General features: G+C 47.2%; 1 protein-coding gene across 1 annotated transcript in view; it reads right to left on the reverse strand.

Annotated features, from left to right (window-relative positions):
- Positions 1-1,108: 1,108 nt before the first annotated feature.
- RINT1 (RAD50 interactor 1) overlaps positions 1,109-11,497 on the reverse strand; it is a 64,762-nt gene continuing 54,373 nt past the window's right edge. The window contains exons 9-13 of the mRNA XM_068130421.2: positions 7,702-7,901; positions 6,992-7,209; positions 4,470-4,650; positions 2,077-2,195; positions 1,109-1,667 (exon numbers count right to left, since the gene is read on the reverse strand). Of these exons, the coding sequence (XP_067986522.2) occupies positions 1,466-1,667; positions 2,077-2,195; positions 4,470-4,650; positions 6,992-7,209; positions 7,702-7,901 (920 nt within the window). The 3' untranslated portion in view covers positions 1,109-1,465. The remainder of the gene's footprint in view (positions 1,668-2,076; positions 2,196-4,469; positions 4,651-6,991; positions 7,210-7,701; positions 7,902-11,497) is intronic.

Consider the following 11,497-nt stretch of genomic DNA (forward strand, 5'->3'; position numbering starts at 1 on the left):
TACCCAAAACAACACAGACACATATGTGCCTCTCGTGCTTTTTTGCTAATAGTACTCTTAAGTCATTTTCCAGACCTGTCTTAGTTCAAAGCAAATAAGTGACATTTGGTGACAACGTTTTGGGATTACATAAATCCTTCCGATCAAAAAGGTTGCAGAGGTCATTCCTCGGGATGTTGAATTTCCATTGTTGACGAAGCTTTTCATCGATATTTTATAGCCAAGAATACACGAGTCGCATAATCGGCGAAACACAATGCGCCGTTCAGGAATAAACAACCGGACTTTTGATCTTTCAAACACTTATTTTACTGAGATTATCAGTTTTGTCTGTTGGTTGCATCATCACTGAGGCACAGCTCTGTTGCTGATGCAGTGGCCCTGTAGAAATGAATAGGACAGGAAATTGGAATCTGGTCATGGTACCGGAGCACAACGGGCCTACCGCTTTTGTAAGTACCCACAGCTGCCAGCTTCATGCTGTCCAGCGGAGGTCAATGATGCAAGGCCGTGCAAGTGAAGTACCAGGAAGAATTTATAATTGGGTAGGGACAATGGCAGATCAAGGTTGAATGAATGAATGAATGAATGATCGTTTTAAGGCCATTTTCCCCGCTAGAGCGGGGGTTAGCCTTGCGGGCCCCATGACAATCATGGTTCCCTGTTTGAGGCAATGTTTTATGGCCGGATGCCCTTCCTGACGCCAACCCTTGGTCACGCTCTTACGATGCGCAGGGATACGGTGTACACACCGTGATCATTCATCCCAGCAAGCTGGTACTCAATTTTCCGACCCCGGAAGGATGACAGGCTGAGTCAACCCGCCTGGCGTTAATTCAGCGATCGACCGGGATTCGAACTCAGGATCCTAGGATCTCAAGCCGGCACCCTAACCGCTAAGCCAACACCAGGCTCCAAGGTTAGACTGCTCAAACCAAGACAAAGCTCAAAGTTGAGTATGCTTACCTCTCTCTGCTCTCTCTCGTGTCGGTCCAAAAACTCCAACCTGTGTCTTTTATCACCATTCCGAGTAATGGCACCTGACTTCCAAGCTCACATATCCAATATAGCCATGCCGGTTAGTGACAAAGTTTACCACGCCATGGTGTGATGGTAAGCACAAACTTTATATGTGTAATTTCAGAATCTGTCATTTTGTCATCAAAATGTTCAAACCGCTGAGATGTTTCGGAACAAGGTGTTAACCAAATAAATCATCTCTACCAGTTCATCAAGTTTCTTTCGGCCAAACATGACACGTGAATGGTGTAATGGCCACACCAGTCTAGTCACTCGTGCCTGAAGATGGCGCAGGAGGTCATCGGGAGCAGAAACTGAGTCTGAGGTGCAGGTCTCCTCGGATTGAATTATCGACGAGAACGCAAACCTGCATCCGAAACGGTACTGGACCATCAAGTAAATGGGACAAAGGTACCATTAATCAATGGAGGAAAAGCATGACATTCTACATCCCAGGATTGGGAAGGTCGGTACGCAGTCCAAGCAGAATCAGCGTATCCCTGGACGACAATTTGAACACGCCTTGCTCGCTCAGAGCCGCGTCCGCAGTCGGCTGACCGCTCCCATTGGTGGACGAGCGGAGCGTCTCGCGAAGCAACAAAGCTGAACCGACGCTTAGGTTGAGCAGAATGCAGGCCTCCTTCACACTGTACTCACACCCAAAGGAGACAAATAAACACCAAAAGTGAGACATGACCTCTCACCCATCAAACAACTGTAATCGGCACTGTGCACCTGCAGACACCAACCTTCATCAGGAACTCTTGCCACCCGATGGTGATGCACTAGGACTAAGCTGGATTTCATGACGTCTATCAGAATCATCTGCAGATGATCTACGATTGTTTTTAACTCAGGTGTTATTAACAGGGAATCCCAGCCCACTCTTAACACTCTGCAAACAGGGAATCCCTTTCGCAAACAAATTTTTCATCACTATGAATGAGCAGTAATAATTCAAATGTGCTCCACCGAGTGCTGTTCTACTTTGTTTGTTTCCCTTTTATTATTTCATAGGCACAATGTTAATATACACGTCATAAAAATAGAACTCACCGCTTTAAAATGTTTTCAGGTTTTTTGCAGTGCTGTGAAAAAATTGGGAACAGATTCCTGGTTATGTCAAACTGTAGTTGTGCCGCACCACCTTCACCGAAGTGATTGCAAAGAATTACCTGGAGGAAGGGCCATGTGCATGTGGGATAGGAGGGAGAGGAGGAAGAGATAAAGCATGGGATTGTCAGGAGAACAAAAGACAAGGATATATTCCAAAGGTCGAACAAGGAAGCTTAAGCTTTGGCTTTTGGCTCATAATGCCTGTCATATTTACACCTCAGCACTCAACGATCACAGGCAGTACCAACATGGAACTTTATTAAATGACGCAATCTGCCCCGGAATGCTCGGTGAGCATGTGCAGAAACTCCAAACACAATGATCATCAGGGCATGTGAACCTCAATCGTGTGTGCGCAATAAGGATTATTACCTAAAATGGCTTACTACTCTTAAAAAAGCTGAAAATACTTGGAAAAGTACTCGAGAGAAAGCTTGGGTGTGCCTCTGCACAACAAAAGAGGTGGATGGAAACACTATCAGGTTTGGGTACTGGGTAAGACTTGTGAATGCAGAGGCCAAGTTTAAAATCAACTTTTAAATTGATGATATTAACTTTGGGGTGGGGTGGGAGCTGTAAAGGTTGTTATAAATACAGTGCATTCTTTGTTTGGTTCTTATCTGGGGCCACGAGCCTACAAGTTTGGTCCCACACACCCAGGATGGTGCACTCCCACCTTCACAAAGTCAGGGCCACGACAGAGTTAGAGAGAGGGAGAGGTGGAAGAGGGAGGGAGAGAGAGGGAGAAGGTGGAAGAGGGAGGGAAAGAGAGAGAAGGTGGAAGAGGGAGGGAAAGAGAGGGAGAGAGAGAAGGAGAGACAAAACGAGACAGACAAGAGGGAAAGGGCTGGTCCATGGAGTCCGATTTTTCTGAGTTGGCTTCAGGAGATGGAATGGAGATCTACCACATCTCAAAGTATCCACCTCCATTAGCGTGTGTGTGTGTGTGTGTGTGTGTGTGTGTGTGTGTGTGTGTGTGTGTGTGTGTGTGTGTGTGTGTGTGTGTGTGTGTGTATAAAATGTGTAATACGTCACGCACAATGTATGTACACAATATACTATTGTACAACATGTCACGCATAACATGAGTGCGTACACAATACAATATGTGCATAATATGCATATGTGTACTCAACGTATAATACTAGTGTGTGCATACAATAAACAGCACAATATGCCACACACAATAATGTGTGCCCATAATACACAGCATATGATGCAACGCAAAACATGCATATAAACCATAATCGTGCATGTGTACGTGTAAGTCATGAGGTTTTGTAAATGGTAAAGAACAGTTAATTGAGCGCAGTGTGAATGTGGTAAGCCAGGCAAACTTCAGGAATAGCAAAAGTTTGTGGTACGATGGGTGACGTTAGTCAGACCTGTCGACACGACAATTATGGGCTGGCACCCCAGCATCATATGTCTTTCCTAGAGTCTGTGGAATTTAATGATCTCAAAATTATTGGAATCTCCCACGATGAAACCAAAGCACAGAGTCTGATGCTCTCACAGTGCAGGCATGGAGGTAGTCTCATTTTCTACCATCCATGTTCCGATATTGTTCTCTCTGCTCTCAGTCCTCCGACCCTCCGTAACTACCCCAGCATTCTTCCAGTAACCCCCTGCGAGTTAAACTTCCAAAATCCAGGCAAACTGCACATCTCAACTCTTTTATTCTTCACTCCTCCCATCTGTGGAACCACCTTCCTCACTCTTCCTTAAAGGCTTCAAGGAAGCAGTGCACCACCATCTATTCCCATCTGACCAATGTGATCATTGTCACCCTCATTAACCCTTCCGCAACTAACCATCTTATTAGCTGGTTTCAGTGGTTGCTCCCCTCCTCTTTTTCTGTTTGTTAATTCCCTTGATGTTTATCCCATTGTCAATCTTTCCTTGCTCTTCTATGAGCCTTGCCCCATGAAAGAAAAAAAACCTAATAAACGATTTTAAGAACCAAGAACCATTATAACATTATAATGTGGAAGCCTCCCGGTGTGTACCCCGATTTAGAATAGGTACACCGTATCCCTGCGCATCGTAAGAGGTGACTAAAGGTTGGCGTCAGGAAGGGCATCCGGCCATAAAAACATTGCCTCAAACAGGGAACCATGATTGTCATGGGGCCCGCAAGGCTAACCCCCGCTCTAGCGGGGAAAATGGCCTTAAAACGATCATTCATTCATATTCATTCAATGTGAAACAAAATACAGTATATACTCCAAATAAAATACAGATACCTCAACCCCAAACATCATAAGAGCAGCGAGACAAAAAAAACATGCATATGCGGCCTTTAAAAGATAAGATACGTCATGGTTTCTCACTTCTTCATAAAGGAATGTATCCAGGCGAGTAGCTAGGGCCTGCCAGAAGACTCTAAAGGGGGCCGGTGCTAGCTGCCTCTGCAATTGGAGCATGCGATCACGCAGCAGGAGCAGCAGAGGGCAAGCGGAAGAAGACAGAGATGGAGCCAACTGATCACGAGGTGCTGGCAGGCTCAGCCATCTGGAAAAAGAAAACAAAATGGTGTTTGGATCAAAGTTGAATTTGTCTTTAATCTGGTAACAAATAGTTACAACATGTACAGGCAGCTCTGGTTTGTTCCACAACTGTGTTTTTAGATTTTAAGTAAAGAAAATAAAATTTACGCAATTCTTCCCCACATGCAGATTTTATCTGTAATTTTATACCTGAAAATTACAAACTTCCTATTTTTTTCCTCATGGTCCAGGCTCATGGAAGAGCTAGGACACAGAACAGATCAGAACAGAACAGATCAAAACACAACATAACAAAGGGAATAGCAGGAGAAAGGGGAAACACCTACAGCAGGGTAGAGGGAGAAGGTAGATTGAGATGGACAAACTGGGGATGCAGGTAACGACGCGGGATTGGGGAGAACACAAGGGGGTGGAAAAGATGGCTACATAAAAAAGCAAAAAAATTTGGAGGGATGGGCGTGGTTTAATGAGTGTATAAAAGATTATGGTTTTAGATGGTGGTTGACCTAAATATGGTGGTGAACAGCTATCTTGAAGACCGGGAGTGAAGAATGAGACGTGTCGTGAGAAATGAGAAGAGTGTCGAAGGCCTTTCAACAGGGTAGAAAAGAGGAATAATTGAGTGGAGGTGAGCAGTGGTCCTGCAGATACTTGACTTGGGGGTTGGGGGCCTAGAGTACAGAGAGGGCAGAGGCTGCAAGACCAGAAATGAGGCGGAAGAAGACAGAGAGACCACTGACCTGTCGGTGATGGTGAAGTAATAGTAGGCCCATTGACTCAGCTACATCCCAAGAGATTCCAATATATTCTTGAAAGCCTCGCTTTCCATGGCGTCAAGCTGACCAAGATGTGAAGCAGGGGAGCCGACCCAGAATGGAGAGCAGTACTCCATCAAGCTCCAAATTAAAGCATTGTAGGTGGATATAGGATGCCCAGTCGGCAACTGGCTTTGGAGGCCAACTTATAAATGTGGCTTTCCCAAGAGAGATCATGGCTGAGAGTGAGATCCAATAGTTTGAGCGACTGAACCTCTGAGAGGGTTGTTGAGAAAGTAGATGAGAGGGTTTACAGTGTGGTCCTTTCTGAGAGTGTTTGTGGGATTTCTCAAGGGTTAAAAGACTTGTTCCAAGTATTTGACCAGTTTATGATTTTTGTCAAGGGCTGAAGAGAGAAAAGATGCTGCTACCTGTCTGTCAGAAGGATGAGAGATGTCAGAATGAACAAAGAGATAAAGAGGATTTTCCAGGGAGTCAGTGAGATCATTGATGAAGATTAGGAATAGGATGGGGCCTAGAACACTGCCTTGGGGCACTCCAGCCTTGACGGGAGAGGAGAAGAAAGGATTCCTTTCAGTGCCACACGTTGGCTACGAGAATGGAGGAACTCAGTAATCCAAGAGTGGAGTTCGCCTTGCATGGATTCCATAGACCGACAGTTTGGAGAGCAAGGCAGGATGCCAAACTGTAATGAAAGCTCGAGATATGTCCAGAGAGATGGCCCTGATCTCATGACTGATGACACAAGCACACACACATGTACAGAACTCCATTAATCAGTGTCCGTCGTCTATACTAACCCCTCTCTGCTCTCTGTGTACACCACTCCACAACCAACACGGATCACCTCTTACTCATCTGTGTCAATTTCAACTGCCATCATACCATCTGGCGAGGTGGCAGTTCTGCAACAACGAGCCATGGCCTTCTACACCTCTGTGGGTCTGACCCAATCTATAAACTTTCCAATTTGCATTTCTGCAACTGGTACGTCCTCCTCCCTCCTGGACCTGATTATGAATAACTTACAATCCAATCTCTCCTGTTAATCTCATTTCTCCTTCTGACCATGTTTTTGTCAAAGTTCACAACTCTGGCATAAATATGGTGGTGAACCATATTTATTCCATTGTCGTAGCCAACGTGTGGGGGGAACCTCAACACCGCAAAATAAGGCTGTTTGTACAGGCCAACTGGTAGGGGATGCAATATTCCCTCTCTACCCTTTATGCTTCTCCCCTGTGGCTCTACTTGGGCTACCACCTCTTCTCTCGCTTCCACCAATTCATTCTCCATATTCCATTCTTGCCATTCAACTACTCTGGTGTATGTGTCCACTGTCCATGCATTTTTATTTGCCTGACCCCCTTTTACCCTCGGTTAGTCTGTAAAACTATTGCTCCACATTGTTTAGCTTCTCCATAAGCCTTGACTTGTAATATATATATCACAATTCTCATCAATAAAACGAGACATCATCTCAAAATGTAGAAAGCAATAGTCGCAATAATGCACAAGTGAGATGGAAAGAAAGTAAAACGGAGAAGCAATGGCTGCATGACATCTGACCGTTCTTTGCGGTACGCGGTAGCCTTGTCTCGTGCTTCACTGAACACCCAGTCCCCGAGTTTGCCCAGCATGTCCAAGCGCAGGTGGTCCAGCAACTGGGATACGGTGTCGAAAACCGAGGCCTCGAGCGAGGCAAGGCGACCAATCTGGAACTGAGATAAGCCCTGCTCTCCCTCGGAGACTTCAGCTAGCAACGCCTGTTGCAGCTCCAAGAAAAACTGCAAGGAGTAGGCATAAAAATGTCACAAAGAGGTGAGTGAAAGGACAAACACTCAAAGCAGCTGCAAAGTAAAACCACACACACACACACACACACACACACACACACACACACACACACACACACACACACACACACACACACACACACACACACACACACACACACACACACACACACACACACACACAAAAGGTTCTAATCTGTTTAAAATTCCATGCCTGCATCCCATCGAAGTTTACAAAATGTGGGGAAGAGCAACAAGGATTAGGCTTATGCTAATGAACAAGTTCTCAATGTTAAATTATGCAGACAATAAATTGTATTGGTCACATGCTTTGGTAACCTTCAATGGTATAAAATAATTTCTAGAGAGACGTGAACAAGTCAGATTAAGAATATGGTGATGAAAACACACAATGGTACCAAAACACAACTGACACAGATACCATTTGACAAAGGCCAAGAAACGGCAAGAAGAGCAACGCACCACATCATCAGACCAGTCTGCGAGGATGGTCAAGATGTAGCAGACAGCATTCAGGATTGAGCAGTACTTCGTACCGATTGGATCACAGATCTCCTCTTTCATAACCTGCGTGAGCCGCAGTCGGAAGTCATCGAGGAGGTCCAGCTGCAGTCGCAGAAACTGCAATCGCTGGGTCTGGTGTGGCAAAGACCGGTATCGCTCTGGCCAGCGTCAACAAGGAATGGGATAAGGAAGTGGAAAAATAAAGGAGCAATGAAAATGAAAATGTGTGATATTTTGGTGTTCACTCAAAAATGTGTCACGTGGCTGCTCGCCTCCATCCCCCATCCGTACTCGTGATCTTTTCTACCTTCTACCAAGGCACAGTCCTTCCTTTATAGGTTGTTTTTCTCTTCTCTCCCTCTACTAAGCTCTGCTCTTTTGTTCCATTGCTGCTTCATCCCTGAATTTTCCTTGCCTCTATTCTAAGCTCCCATCTTGGTATGCTTGAGTTTGTATCCTGTTTGTTCACCTCCCTCCTTCCCCCATGTCCCACACCCCCCCCTCCTCCTTCCAATCGCCCATTCTTCCGCCAAGTGTCCCTCGACCTCACTGTTAGTGTCCCTCACCATTTCCCTTGTGTTCTAGCTGCTATGTTTTGTTCAGATCTGTGTTCCAAATCTTTCTTGAGCCTTGACTTTGTATATTGTTGCGGTTTTGAGTCTGTAAAGTGAGCCTAATAAAGGTTGAGCCTGTATATATACGATCACACAAGCAACATGTAGCCTCGCAATAGTATAGTTATGTCTTAGTATTTGTGAGCTTAGTTCCCTTCCAGTGTTAAATCTACGTTGAGTACGAGCCAGGGAGATAGGCCCAACTTGCCACCGATTTCCCAGCCACCCTAGCCTCGATCCAGTTTGTTAAGCATTGGGTGATCATTGGCCGAGTTAACACGAGGTAGGCCTAGGAAGGATCGGGGCGGAGTCGAGGTGGAGCGGCAGAAGCAATGACGGTAAGCACGAGCCGCCAATCAGAGCTCGAGGGTGGTGGCGGTGGCGTGGCGTCAGAGGGCGTGGTGAGAAGAGTCTGGTGAATTCCAGAAGGTTCGGGGGGCGTAGCTATAAAACCCGCTGTGCAAAGCCCTCGACAGAACTTGCCGGGAGAGAGAAAGACATTAAGGAGGACTTGCATCGGAGGGCTAAGAGGACTTGACTTGCTGCGAGAGAGAGAGAGAGAGAGAGAGAGAGAGGAGAGAGAGAGATAACAGGACTCGCGTTGTACTGCCTGATGAACTTCACCATTGCACGAGAACGCGCGCGCTAACCAACACCAAGTGTATTGAAGAAGAGGAGTTGGTCGCGACATATACGCGGGCGCAGCCAGACGCGCTGATAACGAATATAGCGCATTTCAGCCGCGCGAGTGAACGAGGCTGAGTAACCGCCGACCGCGATAAAGTCCGCCCTCTACCGTTTTCACCCCATCATCTGCTTGTTCGAGAGATGCGCTACGAGTCCCTGCCTTCGCCTACCGCCATCTTCGCGGGACGTGCCGGGGACCGTGGAGAGCTGGACGAGGACCATCTCTGGACGCGTTGGGGAACACCTGCCCATCTGCAATCCCTGTGTGAGTGTGAGTGAGATTGGCCGTTGTCCCTGGGATAAGTTAAGGCTGCTTAAGGATTGCTCTGTGTCTCTTCATCCCTGAACTGTATATATACGTGTGGGAGTAAATTAAACCCTTGTTCTTTCTTCCTTGATTCAATCGTTTCTGTGATTTCTCCAGTTGACTAAGCGTGGCATGAATAAGATCGCTCCAATCGGGTTCCACTAGTTAAGACTGCGCGGACCACGTGTACGCAATCCGCTTGGCGTACTACCATCACACGTGGTTCGTGCGAGGCTTGTTTCCTCGTTTCCGTGGCGTCACGGGTACTTAGGTACGAGCGAGAATTGGTCCTGAAACCCTGTTTCCGCGCACGCCCGGGAAGGACGTAACAAGTCTCCGTTCCGCCAGGGCCAGTAAAGACAAGGGGATTAATCCCCCCTTGATAAGGGGAAGAAGGCCGGCGAAGAGAACCGTAACTATATATATATATATATATATATATATATATATATACTAGCAGAAGTACCCGGCATTGCCGGGTGGGGGAGGAGAGGGGAGGGGGAAGAGGAGGGGGAGGGGGAAGAGGAGGGGAGGGGAACGGGGGGGAGGGGGGAGGGGGGAGGGGGAAGGGGGGGAGAAGAGGAGGGGAGGGGAAGAGGAGGGGAGGGGAACAGGGAGGGAGGGGAGGGAAGAGGAGGGGAGGGGAAAGGGGGGAGGGGGGGGGGAGGGGGAGGAAGGGGGGGGGAGGGTGAGGGGGGGGGAGGGGGGAGGGGGAGGGGAGGGTGTGGGGGTGCCCCGGGGGAAGAAGGGCCCCTCCCCCCTCCCCCTTCACCTCCCTCCTCCACCCTTCCCCCCCATTCCCCCTCCCCCCCTCCCACCCTTCCCCCTCCCCCCTCCTCCCCCCCCGTTCCCCTCCCCTCCTCTTCCCCCTCCCCTCCTCCTCCCCCTTAACACCAGGGGGGTTGACTCAGCCTGTCATCCTACCGAGGTCGGCAAATTGAGTACCAGTTCACTGGTAATTCCCTGTGTGCCGCAAGAGGCGCCTAACAGGGTTGGCGGCACGAACCCGGGAAGTCGGAACTCATTGTCGTCAAATAAATGTAGCAATGTATGTTTCACTCTCTGTCACATGCCGTTGGTCCCATGTCAATCGGATGAAGTTGAAAATTAACATTACGAAGTTTCTCTGGGACGTACTGATTCCGAATAATGAAGTTGAAAAATTAACGTTCCAAAATACGCTAATTACGCTAACAGGAGCGCTGGCGCTGCGAAGCGCTAGAGGGAGCGCTGCGCTCCCTCCCTTCGATTCCCTCCCTCTTCTGCTAGCGTTTCTGCGCTGATACGCTAATTTTAAAACCCCAAGTTTTTTAAAATTTAAGGTGTGCTGTCGTTGCTCTGAGACGTACTGATTCCGAATATGCCTTTGGTTTTTCTCTGCGATGAGTATTCTCGAGTTATAAGAGGACAAACAAACAAACATACTTTACTGCTTTATATATATAGATAGATATATATTATATATATACAGTGGAACCTTGACTTACGAGTTTAATTCGTTCTGTGACGAGCTCGTAACTCAATTTGCTCGTTTCTCAAATCAAATTTCCCCATTAAAATGCATTGAAATGCTATTAATCCGTTCCAGCCCACCAAAACCACACCAATTTTTTTTAAATATACAGTATATGTATATAAAAAATATCTCGCGCTTTATTATTTCACCTGTATGCAGCATACAAGTTGGCAGGATGGCCTGGACTGGAGGTACGCACACTTGACTCTAAACTGTCCAGCCTGGGTTTGAATCCCGACCCAGCTATAACCTGTCATGTCGGTGTTTCACAGGCAGGGTGATTCATCAATGTGTGTACCGCTAAACTGGGCGCCCCGTTTGCGTCCCATTAGTTGTTGGATGTTGAGGATCTCACCGTGTCTTCCACAAAGAGAAGGCGAGCTATCGCCGGCACTCTGAACAAGTTGTGGCCTGGCATGCTCTTCCTCCTCTGCCGTTATATACGTCCTCCTCGGCATCTTTTTCCAGAAGAGCCCTGTCTCGTCACAGTTGAAGATTTGCTGGGGGATGTATCGTTCGGCTTCTATCAGTTCGGCAAAAGTTATAATAAAATCTTCAGCTGCCTTCACATCCGCCTCACCAAGTCGACAACACGCACACCTCGCTCATGTTTTTCGACGATTGCGTGTT

Source organism: Myxine glutinosa, chromosome 11 (genome assembly GCF_964187855.1).
Source record: "Myxine glutinosa chromosome 11, kmMyxGlut1.1, whole genome shotgun sequence".
NCBI classification, from domain to species: domain Eukaryota; kingdom Metazoa; phylum Chordata; class Myxini; order Myxiniformes; family Myxinidae; genus Myxine; species Myxine glutinosa.